Raw genomic sequence first — 24,275 nt, 5'->3', positions numbered from 1 at the left:
TGGGCACACTAAGCACCAGTGACCAGAAGGACTTCCCCATCTCAGCGTAGATGCCTCTCCTCTCCTGGGTTTGGGTTGGCCCTTTATTTTAAATTCTGTGTTTTCTCCTTGTGTATTGTTGAACCGCTTCAAATACTGGAGCAGTTGTGAATGGCCACAGGCTACACCAACTATTGCTCTAAAAAAACCAACTATGGCTCCGGCCCAACCTACTTGCTCCGGTCAGCATGCATCCCATGTGAGCATGTGAGGCACTCCCAGACATGCATGAGTTGCCCAGCCAGTCCGATTGGCCAAGGATGGCTTCCTCTACCTTCCAGGCCAATGCCCGAAGCCTGGAGCTAGGGTGCTCTGGGCCCCCGCCTCAAGCTTCTCTCCAGCCCATGCTCAAGCTCTAGGAGAAGTCTTCGCCCCAGGGGGTCAGCCTCAGGTAAGCGTCTGATACAAGGAGACCTTGAACAGAGGCCACCGTGGAGCTCAGCCTTCACCAACCACAAGGGGGCGCTAACCACACCCGGGGCCGTGACCAGGGATGCAAGGTGCTGCACAGAGTCCTGCTTAACCTTCTCTCCACGAGTTCTCTGCCACTAGCACTATTCTGACTCGCACACATCTTACCTCTGCAATGACACTGGCCTCACCCCCAAGCCCTGATGCCACCTCTCTCCATGCCTCCCCTCCCACTGGCCTACAGATTCTCTTTAAAGGGTGCTCTTCCAGCTCATGGATCTTGGGTGGCTAAGCCCACAGGGTCCTGGCCAGGCCAGGCCCACCCTGTTGCTCTCTGCAACCAAGGGACAGGGGAGATCACTTTGCCTTCTTGGTCTCACCCGCCATCTGCCGGAGCAGCCTGGAGGGGTCAAGGCTCCCCTCACATCCCCAGGTGACCCCCTGCATGAGGGTCACAGACCCGTAGTCATCCAGCCTGTCCCCGAACACCCCTTCCTACCCCTCAGCTCAGTTCCAAACCCAGCTGCTGGGACCTCAAGTTCTCTCTGCCAGCCTGACATCCCACTTGGGAGAAAGGGACTCAGACCTCCAGAGACCACCCCGGTGGGGGGCTCCTTCTGCTCTGTGCCCCCCTCAGCGTGCCTGCCTGCCCCTCAGCACCCCTCCCCCGCCACCCCACCCGCCCACCTGCAGGAGCGCGAGGCGGCCCAGCTGATGCAGAGTGCCCCCGCCTCCCCTACATACCCTTTCTCATTCCTCCACCAGGTGGGCACGCGTACTCCCCGGTTGATAAGAGGAAGCAGGGTCCGTATCTCTCGCGGGTGCCCGAGCGAGTAAAGGGCAGGCCCTCATCAGGAGTGAGGGCCTGGTCTATGTGGGGGCAGTCTTCGTTCGCCAGCGCGGCCTTCGCCACCTCCCCATTCAGTTTGGAATCTTCAAACATATAAGCAGAAGCTATTGAGACACTGAAAACTGTTTAGTGGGGGAGGGGGACAGGCCAGAGGTGGGGCATTGGCAAAGGGCAGCCTGTCCCTGAGGACAGAAAAGCGAGTGGGCCGTGGAGGGAGGCACGAGGCTACGGGTCCCCAGCTCATTCGGGCAGCCTGTGGGCTGCCCACAGTGCAGGGAAGGGGGGGGGGGCTCCTGGGTTTGCTCAAAGTTTGCAAAAAGATGAGTTGGTGATGGGTCCAGCAAGCGCAGTGCTGGGGGCCGGGCCCAGGGCCCAAGGCAGGGCCGATGAGACAGGATGGTGTGGATGCGGTCATGGGTAGGGGGCCAGACACAGAGCTCAGGGAGAAGACAGACAGACACGCAGAAAAACTCCAGTCCAGAGAGGTGGCCTTTTCAGACCTCTCTCTCTTGCTGACCAGAGCCTGGCTGCAGGCCATCCACATCTAGCTAGTTCCTCAAGGCTTCCCTAGCACTATCTAGACCCCATCTATCAACTCTACCCCCCACTGAGGGATCCCACCTCATCACACACTTCACACTGTCCTCCACACATACCCTAGCTCATCGCTCATCCTGCCTCCCACCCATTTGGATTCAACCTGGTCACTCCGTATGCCCCGCCCCCCACACAGACCAGGCCTGGTCACGTAGTCTCCTCTGTCCCCACACAGACTCACCCTGGTCACTCCGTATGCCCCGCCCCCCACACAGACCAGGCCTGGTCACGCAGTCTCCTCTGTCCCCACACAGACTCACCCTGGTCACTCCGTATGCCCCGCCCCCCACACAGACCAGGCCTGGTCACACAGTCTCCTCTGTCCCCACACAGACCCAACTCAACCATTCAATCTGCTCCATCCCCCACGCAGACTCAAGCTGGTCACTCAGTCAGCTCCGATCCCCCACACCAATCACGCCGGTGTCGGCCATCCCGTTCTGCCCGCAGCGGGCCTGGTCAGCTTGCAAAGGCACAACAGGGATGTATGCATGAGGCAGTGACAGCAGGCCATGATTCGGGAGGGCCTCCCATTCCTCTGCCTCCTCACAGCAGCGTCCCGGCAAAGCAGAGCAAATGGACGTGTAAAGACAACAGTGGCGGATGGACTTGGGCAGGTAAAGAGTCTTGGCGTCTGCGACAGCCTGAGAAGGAACCTGGGAAGAGGTATGAGGACACATCTGGTGGGGGGCAAAGTGCGGCCAGAGCAAGGAGCTCTCCCTTTCCCAAGTCCAGGAGCAGAGGTGCGCAAGCTTCTGGAGCTGGCAGAGGTAGCTCTGTCTGACCTCAGCTCCCGCCCAACACTTTTGGGGACTGAGCCTGCCCCCTGCTCTCTGCCCTCAAGGCAGAATCTTCCAGACCAGGGTGGAGCAACTCAGTCCCCACGGTGGGCCCCTGGGGGCTTCCTCAGAGACTTCATCTGGGGGGAGAGCCTCAGGGGAAAGCGACACCAACATGGGTGTGAACACGAGGGGGGGGCTCTCCGAAAGACTAAAGAGGGGACCCTCCTCCATGACCCTGTTCACATCATGTAACTACACGCACGAGTGATCCTTCTCCACGTGCACACACTCAGCGTGCCTGTGGGTGGGATCACGGCCCGTGTACACATCATGTCACTACAAAGAGGCAGTCAGTCAAAAGAGAAATGGACCAATCAGGTTTATTCGTAAAGCAAATCCAAAAAAAAAAAAATCCCATCATAATTTTGGAACTTAAAAAAAAAGTCTGTCGTACAAGATGGCAAAGCATTTCACGTACAGTGCGTTTCTTGACAAATCCCAGGGGCTTCGCTCCCCGATTTATTCTGAACCAGAAAGGCCAGTTACCAAGGTAACTCTGACACCACGTGCCTGGGGCCTCTCTGGGGTCTGGGAGCTGCCTAGCACTTGGGGCGTGTCTGTGGGCACACACGTGTGCGCACAGACAAGGCCCGGCCTGCCTCCCATTCTGGCTGGCCCCTGTCTTCCCTCCCAGGGGAGGGGCTGAGGGAAGAAGGCAGCGGGGAGAGAGAAGGGAAGGAGTATCGGGGAGGTGAGAGTGGATGAGGATGCGGAGTTGGGGCTCCCAGTACCCTGCACAAATTGTCCTCAAGGGGAAAACAGCGAGTCGTACCCAGCAGCCTCTCGATCTGGGAGGGGAGCCAGGGTTTGCTGTCTCCCTGTTGGCCATAGTCTGTCTGTCAGTGGAGGTATCTACAGCCGGTAGTTCTGGGGGTGGGTCAAAGGTGGGTGGTAGAGCCTGACAGCCTTCCTTTGGCTCTGAGTGCTGAGCCCCTGCCCACTGGCTCTGCCCCTTAGTGCCCTGCCCCTGGAGAATGGAGCTCCCTGGGCCTTTAAAAGGTCCCAAGTTGGGCTGGTTTTCCCTACAGGGGCTGGGGGCAGGGGCAGCCCTCAGGCATCCCAAGGTGGGTGTGAGCTGGACAAAGCCTCCAGGACACCCCTGGGGCATGCTGCTCCTCTCAACCACGGTGACCTTTGAGGGGAAGCTATGACTGGGTGGGTGTGTTCAGGTCTTGTTCTGTGAAGGAGCCAGCCTCCCTAGGCAGGTGGCTTATCTGCGGTTTGGGGTACTCTCGGAAACTGGGAGCATTCTCCCTCCCCAACTCCAGAGGGGTGGCTGGAAGAGAGAGAAACCAAGGAGGGGCCAACTCTGTAAACCTGGGGAACCCGTGAAGGAGGCCAGAGGTGCCAGTGCACCCAAGCCTCCCTGCCCTCCTGCCCCCACCCTGTCCTCCCCCCGGGAGCCTTGGTTCCCACCCGTTCCCCCAGAAGGCTGTGAGCCCTGCTGGCCCCTCGGCCCCCACTCGCCCCGCCGGCCTGCAATGATGAAATGACAGCATGGGCAGCGTCTCACGGAGATGGTTTCCAGGCTTTGAAATGGGCTGAGATAGATGAGCATCTGCAAGAGGGTCATTTTTTTTTAAACTTTGGAGCAAGGAGAACCCGGTGTCTGGGCCCTTGGCCAGCGCGGCTGGCTTTTCTGCCCTGCTCTCTGGGCAGCGCCGACGTACTTACTGTTCACACCAGCAGCGGGCGCCAGGCGGGGGTGGGGGGGCACACGCCGGACTGGGGCGGGGGGTGGTTTGCTGGGCATTTCCTTGGGTTTAGCCCCGAGGGGTCTGCCCAGCGGGGGGCTCAGGGAAAAAGTCCCAGGCTAAGTGGGGACAGTCTGTGAGAGACATGAGCAGAGTATAATCACAAGAACTGGCACAAGTCATGCAACAAAACGAGGAGAGAGAGAGAGACATGATTAGTGGAAAGAGAGAGAGAGAGAAAATGTGAACAACACAGAAAAGAGCACCCATGCCTGGCCCTCAGAGCGGGTTCGCTTCCCTACTACTCCCCGCTCGGCCCGCCCGGGGGCCTCGAGGACCCCACTCCGGACCCCCCGCTGCCCACCCTGGCCCTCTATCCCGAACAACAACTCAGTCAGCCCATGTGGAGGGCCCCTGCCCACACCCTGTCTGTCACCTCTGCCCACTCCTGTCACCCTCCCTGCCCCGCGGACTACCGCTCCTCCCAGCAGCCACTGCGGCCCGGCCGGGGAAGGCGGAAGGCCAGGGCGGGGGGCGCTGCACACTCAGCTGCTCAGGGGAGACTCTCCCTTCAGAGATGACCCAGAGGCTGCAGCGGTGGCTCCTGAGGAGCCCAGGTAGCACTTTCCCTGGGACTTCACGGCTGCCCTCCGTGCCAGTGGGCAAAAAGTGGGCCTGGCCCCCAACCCTCCCCCATGCCAGCGTCCTGCTCACCTGTGGTGGGACCCCACAGCCCCAGACGCAGCCCCACAGAGGACCAACCCATACCACAGGAGCAGCCCCACAGAGGACCAACCCATACCACAGGAGCAGCCCCACAGAGGACCAACCCATACCACAGGAGCAGCCCCACAGAGGACCAACCCATACCACAGGAGCAGAGATGGACAAGACACACACGCGGATGGACACGGCGGGATGGAGGGAGCAGTCCTAGCTGTCCAGAGCAGGTGGTCTAGGGCCCCGACTCTAGATGGGGGAGGGAGACCCTTTCTGGGAGACAAGCAGCTTCTCCTGGGCCATCAGCCCCAGGCAGCCCCTGACTATGTGGGGTGCCCTCCCGGCATCCCCCTGGGAGGCTCTACAACCCCCACAGGACAAATGCCCCAAACATGGAGGCCATGACAGCCATGGTACAGAGGAGGAGACCAGATCATCCCTCACAGACACACAGACCTGAGGCTCCAGGACAGACCAGAGGTGGAGGTGAGGGACAGGGTTTCTGACACGACTGAGAGGCCTTGCTTGAGTCCTGGGGGTCTGGCCCTGGGGGGTGTGGGGTAGGGGATACCCCAGAGCCCAGCAGGCTACATCTAGCCTTCAACCAGATTCTAAAAGTGGAACTGGAAAACCCAGATTTTGTTGAGGCCACCTGACTGTCCTTGGGGGTGGAGCGAGGCTGGAAAGGCCTTGGGGGCTGTGTCTTACGTCTCTCAATTCTCGTAGGGTCAGATCTCCACCCACATTTGCCTTCCTCACCTCTGGCCTCCCCCCAACTCACTCACAGACACCCCCATACCCATCTAGGTATGTGGCTGCAAGCAGAGAAGGAAGCAAATGGGAAGGGACTCCATAATGCAGAGATGGAGGTCCCTTAAGGACCACACCCCTTGGTGCTAGATCATCTGGGTCTCACACACCAGCTTTTGGAAGGAGGAGTGTTCTGGTGACAGAGGAGGCTCAGGGGGTCTGGGAGCCAAGGTGGACAGGTCTGAACGGCAGGACAGCACCTCCAGGGCAAGTATTTGGGAAGGGAGGGAGGGCAGAGTGTGGGGCTGGGGAGAGAAAGGCAGGAAGGTCTGGGCATCTGGGCTCCTGAGGGCAAGCTTGGGAGGCCCCCAAATCCCACCCCAGCCAGAGACTGCCCGAGCTCAGAGCTCTCTGGGTCCCTGCGATCTGGGGCCAGGGGACAGGAGGCTCCTGGGAGCAGGGCTGCCAAGGCTGGGGGGCCCAGGGAGTCCACCAGGAGTTGAAAGGGCTTCGCAGGTCTGCTGCAGCATGGGAAGAGGGCTGTGTCTCTGGGACTAGCTGGTGTGCACGTCAGAACACACACGTCTGTACTTGGCATACGCGTGCATAGGCACGCGTGTGTGTATGTGCATGTGTGTGTGCCTGCGTGCACACTTGCGCATGTGTGCATGTGTGTGCCCTCAGCACATGGAGAATACTGGCATTTTCTAGGAGTACAGAGGAATCTGCGCCTGACTGGAGTGAACTGGGGATCCTTGGTAGGCCGGCCTGGGCACCCAAGCTCGGGGCACTGATCCTGATAGATCCACTGTTGGAGAGGATGTAACAGAAGGGCCAAGTTGCGCCATGGTGATGTCACCCAGCTTTGAGCTCTTCCTGCTGGGGCCTGGAGTGAAGGTGGGGGCTAGGCCAGCCCAGACCCTCCCCAGAGCCCCAGGAACTTTCCTTGCCATGATGGTGGCTCCTGAGGTCAAACGTCCACCTAATCCAAAGCAGAGAGGTGGGGCGGGAGCTTTCCACTAGCGTGTGCCTCCCCTACCCAGCAGGAGCCATGCCTTGGCCAAGGGGCCCAGCCCTACTTCAGGCCCCCTGTTCCAGCCTCGGAGACCCTTGCCCACCCCCTGACCCAGCCCGGGACACTAACCACACTTTTCTTGAGTGCCTCCAGGAATCCAGGAAGCAGGGAGGGGTATGGGACCAGATGAAGGGGCAGGAGACCGCCCACAGGTAGAGAAGTGGGTCTCGGGGGTACTGCGCTAGGCAGCACAGGTGTGGAATGAAGCCAGATTGGGAGGAGGATGGGGTGGTGGGCACATCAACAGGAAAGAATCACTCATCCACTGGGTGAGGCCACCCAAACCGAGGGAAACTTGCTCATCCAGGGCTGAGCTAGCTTGCCAGACCTGGGCACGGGGACGTCCTCCATAGACTAAATGCTACCTGTCACTCACTCAGCCTCCCTCACCCCAGCACCTCTTAGTTCAGTGTTGCCATTCCTCTCTGGGTCATTCATTTCCTTGAAATCCCTGTGTCCACAGAATAAGTCGATGGTATTCCATGGGTAGAGGTAGACTATGGGCTTTATATCTTCGGACCAGAGCCCCGTGATCAACTTTATGTGCTATGTGCAGGTTCTCATAAAACTGAGATAGTCCCATAACAAACCACTAGCCATGGAATATGAGAATATATCCCACAGTGACTAGTATTGTTTCGTGGCCCCCTCCCCCCCTCCCCCCAACTGAATTCACGGGAATGTGGCTGCACGCTGGTCTGGATGTCGCCTATTGCTGCTGCAGTCCCTACTGCCAGACATGGGGAGGACCCTCGGTGGGAGGCGGCTGCTCGTCTGTAGTGCTTTCGTCTAAGCTGCCCGGGGTGGTGGGCCCCTCTCGTCCTTTGTTCACCAGCCGCTTCCATCAGAAGGCCACCGGAAACTCCCACTCGACCATCAACCCAAACAGACAACGTGAAAGCTAGAGTCGCTCCAACAGTTTCCTAAAGATAAATGCTAAACTCGAGAGTGGTGGTAGAAGATGAGTTGGTTCGGCATGCTATGGGGTAAGTAAGCTTGTGACGGAGGGCTACAGGCGTCTCCTAGGATGCACCTGGAGCTAGGCAGCCGGAATCAGAGCAGGAGTTCTCCTCAGCTGTGGAGGCAGGCTCTGTTGGGGCTGAGAATCCTTGCTACTGCCTTTGCAGGGACCCTCCTGCCCGATCCCAGGCACCAGCTGTGCTCTCTGCACAGCCTGAAGGGAGCTGAGGAAAGACCAAATCGGAAGCTGTCTGGCATTTCTGAATGACACCCACCCCTGCCCTGCCCCGGCCCCAGGACAGTGGCCTGAGTCAGAGACTCACGCTTGCCTCCTGCCCACTGAGCAGCGGCCCCCTGGGCTCCTGCTAAGAGAGTCCTCAGCAACCTCGCGGGCCACGTCGTCTCTTCCGAACCTCATGAGACCAGCGCGCCAACCTCCTTACCCAGGGCCACCAGTGAGGTTCCTCCAGCAGGCTCTCGCCTTGTGAATTTGGCTGCCCAGCATCTCCCTGGGCCCCCGGGCTCCACACCTCGAGACTGAGTGCGGGGTCCCGGGTTGCCCACGGAACTAAGGAAGCAGTCTGACTGAATCTGGAATCATCGCTACGGGGGGCGGAGGTGAAAGGTCAGATCGACATGCCTCTAAGAGGTTTCCTACCTGCTCTGTTAATTTCTAAAATTTCTTCCTGGGCCAGCGGGCATGTGTCACTCTGAGTACTGTGGTGTGGAGAGTTTACGACAGATTTACAATAATTGGGAGATCCCAGCTGCGGTGGCCGTGGAATATGCTTCTTTTTTTTCTTTGGTAGTTTCTGCTTAGCCATGGCTAAGGAGTAATACATCCCAAAATTGTTCACGATGACGGGCACCGGCATGGCGATGGTGAGCACGCCCGCCAGCGCGCACAGCGCCCCCACCAGCATGCCGGACCACGTCTGCGGGTACATATCTCCGTAGCCCAGCGTCGTCATGGTGACCACGGCCCACCAGAAGCCGATGGGGATGTTCTTAAAGTGGGTGTGCTCACTGGCGCTGGGGTCATTGGGCTGTGCCCCTATCCTCTCGGCATAGTAGATCATGGTGGCGAAGATCAGGACGCCCAGGGCCAGGAAGATGATGAGCAGCAAGAACTCATTGGTGCTGGCGCGGAGAGTGTGGCCCAGAACCCGCAGGCCCACAAAGTGGCGGGTCAGCTTGAAGATGCGCAGGATGCGCACGAAGCGGACAACACGCAGGAAGCCCAGGACGTCCTTGGCGGCCTTAGAGGACAGGCCGCTTAGGCCCACCTCCAGGTAGAAGGGGAGGATGGCCACAAAGTCAATGATGTTGAGCGAGTTCTTGATGAACTCTACCTTGTTGGGGCAGAAGACGACACGCATAAGGAACTCGAAGGTGAACCAGACCACACAGACGCCCTCAATGTAGGTGAGGAAGGCCTCCGTCTCTGCTTCCCGGTAGTAGCGCACTTGTGTGCCGTTCCGAACATTCTCGATCTCTGTCTTGTTCACGATGGGGTTGAAGCGCTCGTGGGTCTCCAGGCAGAAGGTGGTGATGGAGACCAGGATGAAGAAGAGGGAGGCAAAGGCCACATACTGTGGAGGAGAAACACAGTGTCAGAGGGAGGCCCTCCCACCCAGAGCAAAGCAACCTGGGGTACCTTGGCGTTGGGTCCAGTCAGAGGCCAGGCCAGGGGAAGATGCCTGCTCAGCGTCCCCTCCAACACGGGCCAATCTGATGGGCCACCTTTCGCTCCTCAGAGCACCGAGTTAGGAGGCTCAGGGAGGTAAGAAGTTGAGGCAGGGATTGCTTTATTTTCACAATTGCCTTTCCTTTCCTCCTGGATGCACAGCTCGACTCCATTTGCCAGGCTTCCTTGGGGGTTAGGTGGGGTCACGTGACTGGCCAGTGGCCAGTGCATGAAAGGGGAGTGTGCTAATGACAGGCCTGGCACTTAGAACTTATCTACTCAGTCTTCTAGGCCCTCTTTCCTCCCCCAGGTGCCAGTTGCATGCTGACACCCTGGGGGCCACTAGGGCCCCCACAGGGATGTAGCCTCAGTCCCTGAAAAGGAAGATACCCACTAAGTACCTGAGTGGGAAATCAACTACTGATGTGGTAAGTCACTGTGATTTGGGGGTGACTTAGTAAAGCACTTAGCCCACTCTGAGTAATAAAAGTGACCTCGCCTGCTGAGGCTGAAGGTGGCAAAGGAATGAGAAGGGGCAACTCACCTCCCACCACCAGCTTGGAGGTGGGTTCCCCATTCTTGGAGTTACTGAAATAGAGGCTAAATGTTCATTTGTCAGGGATACTGTGTTGCAGGTTCAGCATCAGAAGGAGAATTGGACTGGGGGTCCTCAAAAGCACCCAAACCACAGGGTCTGCTTCTCTCCTGCCAGGTAGGGGAGGGGGTGGGAGGGAGGAAGGAGTTGCTGGAGGGCTGGGGCTTTCCAAACATATGTGGCTGCCTCCTCGTCTCAGACCGCATCAGTGAGAAGGAAATGGCGGGGATGACCCAGCCTGTCCAGAACCACCTGAGCCCCTGGAGAAAGGTTCAGGAGCTCCTTTGGTTTTGTTTGGTGACCCATCTGATGACCCTGGGCTTCTCTAGCCCCCAGCAGACCTCAGTACCTGAGGAAAGAGAACTGAGCAGCTATCTGTCCTGCTAGACTAAATTCCAGGCAAGGCCTCTTCTTACAGCCTCCAGTTGGGTCCCCCAGAGCTCCAGAAGAACACCAGCCAGTCAGTTCTCCTCCAGGAGTCCAGTTGGTCATCCCTGCTTGCATGTTCCCACAGACCCCCCGCCTCTGGGGCCCCTTCTCCCAGGCTGTGCTAGACAGACAATGTCCAGAGCAAGGCCATCTTCTGGAAGCAGCCCCAGGCTACAGTCAGGATTGGGTGGCTCCTGTGTTCTCCAGAGCTGCCCTCAGGAAGAACTTCAAGAAGAGCCAAGGCCCTGCCCTGTATCCACAACAAGAGGCAACCGTGCTGCTTTTAGCAACTCTGCAGTCTGCACAGATGCATCCCCCACCCCTTGTGGTGGCAGTCGGTGTGGGGGCAGCGTTGGAAGTCCAAGAACAGCCCTGTCTGGGTTGACCATAGCCATGGGACCTGGCACCTAACCTGGCATGGATCTAGAAACCAAGAACTATGTGGGCCTTTCAAGGAACATTCTGGGTTGGGGGAAGGGGAGAGCAAAGGGGAAGGGACAAAGACAGCATTTTAGAATGTCAGAGTAAGAGAAGCCTTTAGATATTATCTGGTCCAAGACACTACATGCTACAGATGGGAAGCCTGAGGCCCCCACACAGGAACATTATGCTACGCTCATAGTCACTGCACGCTTTTCAAAAATTTTCTCCTAGACTACTATCAAGTATGATCCCTGTGCCTCCTTCCTTCCATCCACTGATCACTCGCTGATCCCTCCTTCTTCCCTTTCTCCCTCCCTCCCATCCTCCCTGTCATCCTCATACTCATTACCCCCTCTTCCCTCCTCCCTCCCTCCGCTCCTTCCTTTCTTTCTTCCTCCCTCCCTCTCTCCCCCTTCCCATCCATCATGCATGCATCCGTTCCTCCCTCCTTTCCTTCTTCCCTTTCTTCCTTCCACCTGCCTGCTCATCCATCCATCCATCCATCCAACCTTCCAACCTTTCTTCCTTCCACTCTTTACAGCCACCAGGTTACGGCCAGCAGAGTGGAGTAAAGCCTCAGCCTTGAGGAGCTCCCTGCCCCGCTGAGGGTAAAGGACACACGCAAAGACAAGTCCAATGCAGTGGACTGAAAAGAGAAGCTCCCGCGGCCCTGTGAAGTAGGTGGGGTTTGGACAAGGTGGGGCAGGGTCGGGACTAAGCCAGGTCTTCCAACTCCAGAAACAGCGCTCCAAGGGTCCAGATAGCGCGGACCTGGGTCACCCCAGAAGTGGAGGAGGAAAGCAAAGTGGAAGCGACCATGAGAGGCCACCACCTCTGACCCACGTTTATCCAGCTCCAGAGCTCCTTCCATCACCAGAGTGGCCAAAGCTCCTGGAGCTAAAAACATTACAAAATGCTGGGCATTTGCCTCCAGGTTTCCTCTGGAGGGCCCCGTCTTAGGGCTTGGCATTCACCGGATCCCAAAGGGCAGGTCCTGCCCCTGCTCTGGACTTTGTGAAAGAGGAGAAGAACATGCACAGCATAAGTGTCCGAGGAATGCCGAGAGAGGAATGCATCCCTGGGCTCCCCATCCTGGCCAATGGCAGGAGGCAGGAGGCACCTCCCCTCCTCACTGCCCCATCAGCCATGGCATCCCCCTCCTAAACCCTCCCCCATCTATCCTTCTCTGTCCCCTCTGCTCACACGTGACCCTCTCTCAATAGGACCACTGCCATCAAAGCTAGCAGGCTTCAGGCTTAGAGTCTCAGCTGCCAGTCCAGTCTCCATACAGCTACCAGAGGGAGCAACCCATTGGCATCCCAGCTCTGCCCAGGGCCCCTGACCACACTGCCCACAGAGACACAGGAGACGCTCTATGCCTGGCCTCCCTGACTTCCGAGGGCTCTCTCCCTACCCGCACCCAACATTCTTGCCACATGCAACTCTCGGCCATTTCTGACCCCCCTCTCCCTGTCTCCCCCCCATCTCCGTGTCTTTGTACCTCTGGAAAAACCCATTCATCCCTCAGGAACCCACTAAGTAGTGTAACTCCTGGGACCCTTTCTCCAGGTGAGGCTCCTCTCGGAGCTGAGGCCCTAACGAGGCAGCAAATGAAGGGACCCTCCAAGAAGTCTCTAAGGAGGCAGCAAGCCTGTGTCCAACGCCGGATCATTAGCGCTTGGGGAGGCTCATGGGAACAGCCCCGACAGGGCACTGATGTCCCAGGTGCCCCCACAGGCCCGCAGAGCTCTGACCCCACCTGCCCCTCTCACAGGCCAGTTCTGATAGGAAAACTGAGGCCCTGAAAGAGGGCAGCTCTTATACAATTAGGGTAGGAAAAAGTATTGGTTCTCAGCAATCAATGGAACATCCTGCCTGGGCCCCAGTGCCCAGGGAGTTGGCGGCAGGGGGTGGGGGTGGGGGTGGGTGGGGGAGTGGGGGTGTGGCAGCCGCAGTCCAGCCCAGAGCCAGGCACTAGGACTCCTTTCCTGGGAGGAGGCGAGGGTAAGTGGAAGCCAGGTGGGCTGCCCTGCCTCAGCTCCCCAGGCACCTGCTGGCTTTGCCTTTGCTGCCGGTAGGCCTGGTCCTCGGTCACAGGCTGGGCCCCGGTAACATCTGGGCCCTGAGGAAGGCTCCTAAGAGGGCTGTGGAGGCAGGAGCCCCTGGCTTGCTCAGACTGCCACATTCTCCCATGCCCAGAGACCAGCAGGCCTGCCAAAACAAGAGCTCACCTCCAGCTGAGTCTCAGCTCCCTTTGGTCCATCCGCAGGGAAGCTGAGCTCAGGAAGGAGAAAGCAGTAAGCTACCAAAGCTAAGGACTCACTCTGCACCCTTAGGCCTCTCACTGACCTAGTGAGACAGTGGTCCTACCCTATTGTGCCAAAAAGGAAACCCAGGTACACAGAGGTCAGGGAGTAAACCAAGGGTTCAGAGCTAGTGATGAAGCTGAGGCTTGGACCCAAGTTCATCTAGCTCTAGAACTTAAAATCTTTCCACCAGCAGAGTTGCCAAAGCAACTGGGTAGTTGGCCCTGCGTCTCAGAGCTTGGCACCACAGCTCAGACTCCCTGAGGGCAGGTTATGCCCACTCCCAGTCAGTGAGAGAACTGGGGTGCCTGACCACCCAGGCTGGAGCCCAGCCATGCCTGAATTGTTCTTGGGCCGGCCCAGCTGCCCAGGACTTGCTAGCTCCCGGGGTAACTGCAGCCCAGGGGCGGGGAGGATGCCCTCACCTTACTCAGGGAATCACTGCCGAAAGCAGCCTTGGATGGGCTGGCCTGTGTCCCCACCTGGCCACCTCCTCACAGACCCAGAAAAGGGCAGGCTGGGAGATGACCCCCAACTTGTTCAAGGAGCTCGGCTAGAGGGACTGGGGAAGCGCATGGGGATGGGGCATTCCTGGGGTTGGCCGAGCCCTGGCAAGGAGCGACATTGGGAGCCACGTCTGCAGGATTGCTGGGCTGACTCTCCCATGACTGGCGGGGCTGTAGGGCCCGCACGAGCTGTCTGCCTCCCAATCCTCCGTCACCCAGAGACCACGGACACACACAGCTACCCAGAGTACACACCCCTTACCTAAGCGCATATGCTGCACGAGCAGCCCCACACACTACAGCCCAGGGTCCTGACCACACATCCAGAGATGACACAGGGGCCATGGATTGTATGGAAACATGCACATGTGGGTGCACACCCCTGCAGTCCTCGTGCATGCACACCCAGAGCTCGCGGATGACGCGGCAGCCATCACCGCATAGCACACTCACGATGGATACAACAGAACCCAGGCAAGGCCACCCGGCTAGCCCCTCTTCTGCCCACCTCACCCCTGCAGGTGAGCCTGCCTCCCTCTGCCTCCTTGGCCTTCCCCAACACCCTCAGCCTGCCTCCCCACGGCGACGGTGTCAGCGCCTGGATTTCCAGCCCCTAGATATGCCCCTCAGCCCCCAGCATCCTGACTTCCTGCCCCCCACCCCCAGCCCAGCCTTGTCTCCTTTCCCTAGCCCACCCCAGTGGCAGCCTAGCCCCCCATACCCAGGATCCAGGCCGCTGTGAGGCCAGTGTCTCCTGGGCTGCTGGCTTGCCAGGGGAGAAAGAGGGGCACAAAGGGAGTTTTGCCTGGCAGCCCGGGGACAGGGACAGTTGTCCACTAGCCTGGCCACCTCAGAGGCCACCCAGTGAAATTTCAAGACAACACAGGCAAGATCGCCTGATAATGCAGCATAAACCCGAGCTGGTAGTCTTGGCTTTTTTTTTTCCCCCAAAACCAAATCACAAACTGTGAAAGACCCACCAATTGTGTTCTAGAAAGTGGTAGCCATGGCAACAGAACGAGGCATCCCATTTCTATGGTAACCAGGGTGGTGAGGCTGTTGGCTGTAAAGTCAGACAAACCTACTAAAGATCTGTTGACTTAAGAAGATGTTTTATAAATCACCAAGTTATTTTTATGGTAACCCCACCCCTGAAACCATAAATCAGAAAAGCAATTTACTATCTATTAAAATGACCAGTATGTGCTATGACTTTCATTTATAAATTATGTATGCCACAGTCATCTGTAGAAAATTGTGTTTGCCTTTCAGAATTGTTCAGGGGTTTGCGGTGGGGATCTGCATTCTCGCAGTCTGGCATTCCAGGAACAAGGCGATGGTTGTAATGTGGTGCACGGACCGCCATTCGGGTCTGGCGCTCACGTGCTGTGTGACCTTGGCAAGTCACTTCCCTTCTCTGTGCCGCAGATTCATCACTGGTACACTGAGGGCCGGACATGGTCCCTTCCGAGGATTCCGAGACCAGGCAAGGCTGCAGGCGGTGCGGCCAATCACGGGAGCCCTGGCTGCTGTCCAGGCCCCGAGCCCCCCGAGGCTTCAGGTCAGTTTTTTCGCCTAATTAAATCTGCCCAGCAGGGGTATACAGCGTTTGAGTTAATCCATGCGGAGTCAGTGAGGCAGAGCAGGCGGGATGGCCAATTGGCCTAAATAAATTGTCGGTCAAGTTGAGTTTGGAAACTGAATTACACTCGTCTGGACTTCCTTGGGCCGTGCAGGGCTGAGGGCTGAGGGCTGCAAGGGGGTGACTGGGGAGGGGGCTCTTTGGATTCTAGTCCCTTTTTGGTCCGTCAATAAATGTGAGGCCCTGGGCAGTCCGTCCTGGCATCTGGGTCCCTGTCCCTGTTCCTTTTCACTAGTCCTTTCCCCTTGACACCCAGCTCAGGGAGCAGGGGGTGGGGGAGCTCCCCATGATGCTACACGGAGGGTGTGAGTGGAAGTGTGTAAGAGTTTGTGCAGAGAACATAACATGGCTGAGTGGGTACCTGTTTGGGCAAGTCCGTGCTTGGGGGAGAATACTGGGAGGGGGGGAGATGTGTAAATGCGGAGTGGGTGTATACATGGTAAAGATGTGTCGCCTGTTCGTGCGGCCTGAACTCCGGTCATGTGTGAAAGGCTTGTGTAAATGGTCACCGAGGGTAGTGTATGTGGCTCCTACAGGCGGTAAAAGTGTGTGTGCGTGCACAAGCATGTGTGTATTAGGACACAGATGAGGTGTGGTGTGTGTGCTTGTGTGTGGATAAGGACATGTGTAGGGTGTGATGTGTGTGTGTGTGTGTAAGGACAGGTATGGGATGGTACGGGGCTGGGGCAGGCATTAGCCATCTCCTGGGGGAATCAGGGTCTGGCTAGGTACTCTGGACACGCGTTCTCTGAGGTGAGACCCAGCCCAGGGCTATGAGCCTTTTCCAGGCCAGACATGGTCATTCACACACTAGCCTGGGGGTGTGCTCCTTCCTCTGGAACTGTCTCTGACTAAGAGAAAGGGCAGGGGGAAGGAGAAGGCCACGGGCAGGCAGGGCTGTGTTCAGGTCCGAGTCCCCGTACCCCACCACATCAACCGTCTCAGTCCGGGGACCCAGCCTGGGCAGTGGGGGGATCAAGGCCAGGAAAGGCGGTGCCCAAGCCTCCAGCCCTCCAGAGAGACGCTTGCTTGAACCCCGTCATGACCCCAGACCTAGGCCGCCTCCAGGACGGGGCGCCCTGACAGCTAGGCTGGTGACTTTCGAGGCGGCAGAGGCCCCCGTGCTGCTTTCCTTCCAGTATGTACACTTTTTTTTCACATTTTGGAAATGAAAATATGTCACAAAATGTACACATCCTTAAAATAGTGTATCTTACCACATCCCCAGTTGTGCTATTTTTCAACTCATGTCATGTCTTAGAACGATGGGACCTTGGACTTGTGAAAACATGGTCATTAGAAACCCAGAACACCAGGGAAGAGGAGGCCCTCCAAGGTTTCTGGCCTAAAAGCTGCCCCCTGTGGCAGGAGTGGAGAAATGGAGGCACAGCACAGGAAAGGATCTGCCCAAGGTCGCGGAGCTCTCAAGGCAGAGCGGAGATGAGAGTGTCAGTACTGGGCTGCAGCCTGGAGCTTCGGTCCTCACAGCCTCTGAGCCTTTGCTTGAGACGCCCTCCCAGGCCTCTCTGCTCCCCAGGCCCTGCCTGTCTTCCAGACCCCAGGTCAAAAGGAGGAAGTGGCCAGAGCAGAAATGACAGGATCTTGAAGTCAGGATCAACCCCAGTTTGAGGCCTGGCTGGGCTGGTGACCTTGGACATGACACTGCCCCTTTCTGAGCCTTCACTCTTGGATAGGAGGGGGTGGGAGGACATTCCCTGCCCACCCCCAGGGGTGGTGATAAATGAAGTAATACAGAAAACAAGAAGGAGGTGTTCAAACACACCGCTTTGGTCCCCACACAAATCCCCCATCTCTGGCCCTCATGGGTTCCATCCCAACAAAATGCTGAGGATCAGAGCATCTCAGATGTAGAAAAGTGAAGAATCTTACAGTCATGACACAGGAACCACTGAGTTGGGAGGCACCTGGGGGACTGAGGTGGACATGCCCCCACATATGAACACAGCACGACTGCCCTTCCAAGAGCCATCCATGCAGCACGAGTGAGGCTGGGTCCACGCGCCTACGTGGGCCTGGCTGAGCAGCACCGGGACCAGTCTCCCCAACCGGGGCCAGCCCTGGTCCTGGAGGACACAGGGAGGAGTGTCCCCTGAAAGCCCCTAGGAGCAGTCTCTGGATGAAGCACCAAGGAGAACTTACTTGGTGGTGGCCAAAGCCAGACCCCTTGGAAGGGTGGTGGGGAAGCAGGAAGTAAGAAGCCCTCCCTGGAGGCATTCGGTGGGGCATGAAGGGGGCAGGAGTGGACTGAAGCCCGCGGGATGGAGGTGGAGCATGCTGGGGGAGGTGGAGCACTCTGGGGGAGAGTAACTCAGTGGGAGACACAAATGCAGAGTCCTTGGCCCCATGCTCAGAGACAGGTTCCGCAGGTGTGGGTGGGACCAGAAACTGACCTTCAACTTGGGCCGTCCGTGCCTCTGATGCCTCTAGCCCCATCCTCACACTGGGGATCCGTGGGGCCAGATGAGACCCAAGTGCTAGGCAGCTCAATGCATAATGAAGCTCAGGATCCTGGGACACCCTGGAGGCTGGGAAGCCGGCAGCATGGCAGAAGGTGAAGAGTCTGTGCTTGGCTTCAGGGACTTGGAGTTTGAGTCCCAGCTCTGCCATTGGCTGTCCGACTACAGCCGGCAAGTGACCTCTGGGAGTCTCAGCCCCATCATTTCTCATGTGGGGACTATAGCAGTAATAATAACACAGCCCGGGAAGTCAGATGCCACTGGGGGTCCTGGAGGAAAAGGCCAGGTGTCTAGGGTTTCCCCAAATCCAAGGCAGAATCCTGGGGTAGGGAGACACCTCAAGACTGCCAGTTCCCTTGCACACTGAGATTCCAGGAGTCGGGCCAAGACTTCCTTCCACAAAGATCTAAACACAGCATTTTTCCCCCTGAATTATTGGGCGGGGTCATCGCAAGGAGTAGTAGCAAAAGCTAACAAGAGAAACGTGCTCAATTTTGGGTTTTTCCCCCTAATGTGTTCTGCTCCTGCTACCACTTGCCTGCTGACAGACCGGGAGCAAATGAGAGCCTCGTGAGAGCCAACGGCATGGCCTTCAGAGCCTGTTTCCCCGGGGCCACAGACCAAGGCAAAGCCACGTCCAAGACCCAGCTCTCTGGTCTCCCGCCGGCGAGGGACCCTCCTCAGGGTAATGGTGACTTCATACACCCACCTCCTCATGGCTATCCACGGGAGCCCCTGCTGTGGGGCTGGGAGCAAATGAGGCTTGGTGGGAAAGGACACCCAAGGCCCTACAGTGAGCAGGGTGGCAGCCAGCGCTCCTGGCGTTCTGACCTAACTCCAGTAATAAGATGGAGCCTGACGATGCCAGCTTCCTGGTCTTGAGGGGGCCCTGCCTCCTGCGCTCTCCATGCATCAGGTCATTCAAACCTCATGCCAGTCTAGGAGGAAGTTCGACTGGTATCACTTTTCAGACGAGGAGGCTAAGGTTTGCAGAGGCGGAGAATCTCGCCCAAGCATTCGGAGGTCCTCAGCAGTGCCATCAGTCCTGCCCTGCTTCGAAGCCCCACACTTCAGGCCTCCCGTGGGGCCCCCTAAACAGCCAGGAAGGATATGCACAGTGCAAGTCAGCCTAGCTGTGCCTGAGAGCCAGACCTTGCTGCTCCGGCCTGGTGTGAACCTTAATCAGCCCCAGGGAGGTACGCAGGCCTGCATGCCTTAGGGGCGTGGGGCCGTGCTGTCTCCGAGTGCCCCTCGAGTCCCCCCACACCAGGAGGGCTGGCTGTCAGGGCCCCAGAAGGAGCCAACATCCCACCGACTCCTGTGACCTGAGAGTCCCTCCAAGAGACCGGAGGACACATATCCTCACCCATTAGCACATTAAACACGGAGAAATACCAGTATTCCATGCAGGAAATTGTTCTGTTTCAGGGTTTAGAACTGTGTTTCACTATGCGTCTCTGCTGCACTTGCCGACTTTTCTGTTCGTGAATGATGAAGTATGAAACCCTTCAGAGTTCCTCTTTGCCCTGGCTGCCAGGGAGCTCAGTGACATTTGGTGCTCAAGTCTGAACTCATCTTTCATCTGGGTGTTGGGTATCGCTATTTCTTCTCTTTATTATACCACTCCCGTGTTTTCCTTTCTTCTTTATTTCTAAGGATTCTGTTGTAGGTATGTCTCATGTGCCTCAAACCTTTTGGTGCCACAGATTAGAATAAGAACTATGTGACTGAGGCTCCCAGATAAGGAAGTGAGTAGGAAGGCACCCCATCTAGGAGATCTAGGCCTCCCATGCAGGCAATTCAGTAACCCCTCTGCAGTAATCCTGAGGCAGATGTGTCTGTTGGTGACCACCAGTGATGGGGACCTCCCAAGGCCACTCATCCTGTCTTTGGATAGCTCTAGAGAGATGCATTTATTTTCTGTTTAAGTCAGTCTCCCTGCCTTTCTCCAAGCGATCCCAGTTCTGCCCTCTGGGGTCACCAGAACACACCTGCTCTTCTTCCCTGTGACAGCCCTGCCCACACTTGCAGATGGGCCTCAGGACCCACCTCTGAGCCATCCCTCCTGCAAGCCAGGCTTTCCTTGGCCTCCACCACATTCCCTCTCCTGGGCCAGCTCCCCTGTTTCAGAGCCTGATTTGGTTAAGCACTCACTGTGTGTGGCTAAATGGATCACACACTTTACCCTTTTTGATTCCCACAACCACCTCAGTGGCGGGAGTATTTATCTTTGTTGAGCCCCGTTGTGCTCTGCTATGAAGTAATAATGATCACTGTTACAAACATGATCTCATTTATCCTTAAAAACTTCTCTGAGGCAGATGTTATTACCGCCATTTTGCAGATTAAAAAATTGAAGTTCGGAGTGGTGAAGACGTGTACCAAAAAACCAAAACCCACAGAGCTTGAAAGGGATAGGCAGAAACCAGGTCTTTCTGACTCTAAAACCACCATGGCCCAGGGCTTCCATTTATAAATCTCTTTCACTTCTGTCCAGGTAGCCTGGGGGGAGGACATTAGTCTTCCCATTATGATGACATTGGGGACAGCTATCTACACTTTACAACACAACCTCACATTTTGAATCACATATGAATACCACACACACACACACACACACACACACACACATGCACACACACACACACCCCAACAGCTGGGCCATCAGCAGGATAGTCTTGACTGCCCCCATTAGACAGATGAGAAAACTGAGGTCCCCAGCTCCATCACATACCCACTAGGAATCTAATGGGAAATTACTTCCAGGGCCCACTTGTGTTTTTGCATCAAGTTAGTGGTCTTGATTCCCACCAGGGTATGCATGTGTGTATACATATGTATGTGCTGGGGGGAGGGGAATAAAAAGATGGCCCCAAGAGGGACAGCTCAGGTGAGGCAGTAGATGCAGTGCAGGTGGGACCACAGTTGACTGCCCACCTGCTCTCTCTCCAATGAATATTTATGCCTTATCCCAGGGCTGGGCAGGACACCGAGCACAGAGTGAGCAAAAACAGTTATAACCTCTGGCAGGGGAGGCTGACATTTATCAAATAACCATACAAGAAAATGTGTACCTATATGAGGTGATAAGGGCTTTGAGGGGAAAGCGCAAGGCATTTGATGGGCCTTTAACAACAAGTCTTGGGGTTACGGTGGTTTCCAGGAGGAAGTGATAATTGTGCAGAGGTTGGAAGGATGGGTAAGAATCAACGAGGGAAATATAGGTCATAGGGAAGAGCAATTTAGGCAGAAAGAACAGGAACAGTTCCCAGCCCTCACATCCCTTGACCATCAGCAGCATCTGAGATGGCTGATCACCCCCTCCTTTTTGTCACACTCCCAGGCTCCCACTGTCTCTTGATTTTCTTCCTACCTCCCTGGCTGCTCCTTCTTGATGTCCTTTGCCAACCTCTTCTCCGTGCCTCGAATGATCGGGATGCCCCAGAACCTTGGTCTTCTTCCCCATCTACATGCATTCCCTTAGCAATTCACCTAGTTTCCGGGCTTAAATACCATCACCCATTCAAATATCACTGAACCCTCCCAAATGTCTACCTGCCACTCAGCACTTCTCCGGAACTCAGGACTTTGGCGTCCAACTCCTTAGCATCTCCAGGTGGAGGTCCGATAGCGCTCTCCCCAACTCAACGCGCCACCTGAGCTCCCGCACAGACCCCACTGCCCACAGCCTCTCCAGCGCATGAGGCAGCACCTCCATCCTTCTGGATGTTCTCGCCCCAGACCTTGACAACCCTCTTTCTGCCACACCTCACATTTAATCCGTAAGGAAAGCCCACTGACTAAGCTTGAAACAAATCCAGAGTTTGACCCACCTGCCCAGCACCACCGTGACTACCTCTGTCCCTGGCAGGATCATTCATTTCCCCCTCAATTATGGTAAGAGCCCCTCCGTTGGTCTCCCGGCTGCCACTATTCCTGGTGCTCGAGAACTATTTTCAAATAGAGCGGCGAGATGAGCCTTTTCCCATATAAATCTGCTGGTGTCATTTCTCTGCTCAAAACCCCTGCACAGGCTCCCCGTTTCTCTCAGAGGAGGAGCCAAGGTCCTCCCGTTCCGTGCAGCCCCTGCATGATCTGGTCCCACACTGCCCCTCCACGCTCCTGTCCTGCCGCTGTCCCCTTCGCTTGTTTCAGCCACACCCGCCTCCTCAAACATGTTCTTTAAACATGCCAGACATACGCCTGCCTCAGGGCCCCCGCACTGGCTGCTCCCCCCGTCCAGATGTCCAGACGCCCTTTCCCAGGTATCCTCAGAGCTCGTTCCTTCTGCACCTCCTGAGGCTTACTCTCAACTGGCCCCCCTGCCCCCCGCTGATCTGAGCTTCCTTCCTCTCCTCCCCCGAACAGCGAGGACCCGTCTTGGAGCACTGACTTCCCCAGCTTTTGCTGGTGTGTAACTTACAGCCGGCCACATTCAGCCTGTCCACACAGCCAGCTGGGTGAGCGTTGGAACTTCACACCACCTGATTTACTTACTTCTGATATTTATTGTTGGCCTCTCTTCCACCTTAGAATGTAAGTTCCGTGAAGCGGCTGGGTCTGGGGATTGGGCTTGGGCCTGCTGTCAGGCCCAGCCCCACGCCACACACTAGTAGGGAAAGAGGGGCCCCTTTTACGGGAACCGGAACATAGCTAAGCACCAGCACGGCCTCCCTTCTGTGGGAAGGTCATGGATATATGTCCTATGTCTGCTTGTCTCAGTCCTTCTATGTATGCAATGGGCACAGCAAAGTTTACCCCTTTCAGCCTCCTTAGGAAGCGAACCCCTCCTGTGGTGCCCACGTCCCCTCCTCTGCATGGGCAGTGTGCACCGTCCCCGATTCACTGATGCAGCGTCTGTGTCTACACTGGTGAGGTACACAGACACTGATTTCAGACTCCTGTTTACACTGGCACTGATCACACTTACAGCGGACCTATGTGGACACTGGTAAAAGGATATTCTTTGTCTCTGCATCTGTGACTCATCTGGTCACTAATCATCCAGCTCTGTCCTCATCAGCTTCATCTCCCCAGAGACGGTGTGTTACACTGGCAATGGGCACAGTGATGGAGTGCAGATCCCTGTCTACACTGGCAATGGGGACACTCATTGACGGCGGACTCACGCCTACCCTGGCAGCAGGCACAACCGTGTCCATCTCTTGACAATGGGCAAAGTCAGTAAAGACCTGGGTGCCCACGGGCCATGAACATGAATAAGGACAGTGGACACGAAGATGCGAAGGTTCCCGTTCAGAGAGCGGGGCCGGGCCTCTCCTCCACCCCCAGCAGGCCAGCAGCTGAAGACACTCATTGGGGAGTGCAACAGCCCGAGGCCTGCCCTCGGGGGCATCATTGGCATGGGGATGTGGAATTCAAAACCTGCTTGCTGGCCCTGGAGTGTGGCAACTGGCCTCCCGGCACATGGCAAGGAGATGAGACCTTGTCTATTCCCAGCGCCTTGAGATCACGCAAGGTGAGGAAAGACTCAGGCTGTGTGACTCCCGGTGCCACCCACCCCCTCCCCACCCCACGCCCAGTGCCAGGCCCAGCCAGCCTGGGCTTTAAAAAAACACCAGGAAATGTCACTTTCTTTTTGAGGAGGTGCAATGGGAGGAGATGGCCCAGGCAGTTTAGCTGCCGGCCTATTCAAAGGCTGGGAACGGTGACAGTACCTTTAAATCCTGAAGCTGGTTTCCTACCTCCTACCCAGGCTGGATGGAATTCCAGCTCCTTCCCAGCAAGCAGAGCCCTGTCTAGTGCCGGCCCAGGGGCCCCAGCCTGCCCGACTGCCCAGCCAGGGCCCTGCTTGCTACTGCATGTCCACGCTGCCTGTCCAAGCGGGACCAGGCACCGCCCACTGTGCGGCCATTCCCCCAGCCGCAAAACGGGGTGGGGGTGTGCCCAGACCCCCTAGAGCTCCTCCTCTACCCCTAGGATCCCTATGTTACCCCCAAGAATATCTAGATTCTACTGGAGACACAGCGTGGCTGAGAGACCAGTGAGGGTGGATACCTCCTCAGAGGAGAAAGCTTCAAGGACATCCGACACAGCTTTCAGTGGTTTGTTCATTCATTCAATCATCAAATATTTACTGAGTGCCTATTAGACACCAGGCACCGCTTTTCACAACCACCTGCCGAAACAACAGCTTTAAATAAAGCTCCCAGCACAGAGCTAGGCACCAAGTAGTTACTCGGTAGCGAGGATACAGACATCTAGTGTGTACGGACACTTACCCTGAGCCAGACACATCCTAAGCACTCGTA

General features: G+C 56.8%; 1 protein-coding gene across 1 annotated transcript in view; it reads right to left on the bottom strand.

Annotated features, from left to right (window-relative positions):
* Positions 1 to 24,275, bottom strand: part of KCNC1 (potassium voltage-gated channel subfamily C member 1) — a 43,391-nt gene that overhangs the window by 1,386 nt on the left and 17,730 nt on the right. Inside the window, exons 2-3 of the mRNA XM_027578808.2 lie at positions 8,597 to 9,530; positions 1,195 to 1,383 (exon numbers count right to left, since the gene is read on the bottom strand). Of these exons, the coding sequence (XP_027434609.1) occupies positions 1,195 to 1,383; positions 8,597 to 9,530 (1,123 nt within the window). The remainder of the gene's footprint in view (positions 1 to 1,194; positions 1,384 to 8,596; positions 9,531 to 24,275) is intronic.

This window comes from Zalophus californianus, chromosome 11 (genome assembly GCF_009762305.2).
Source record: "Zalophus californianus isolate mZalCal1 chromosome 11, mZalCal1.pri.v2, whole genome shotgun sequence".
In the NCBI taxonomy this organism is placed as follows: Eukaryota; Metazoa; Chordata; class Mammalia; order Carnivora; family Otariidae; genus Zalophus; species Zalophus californianus.
Note: the sequence above shows the minus strand (reverse complement) of the source record. Positions and strands in the feature narration are given on the sequence as shown.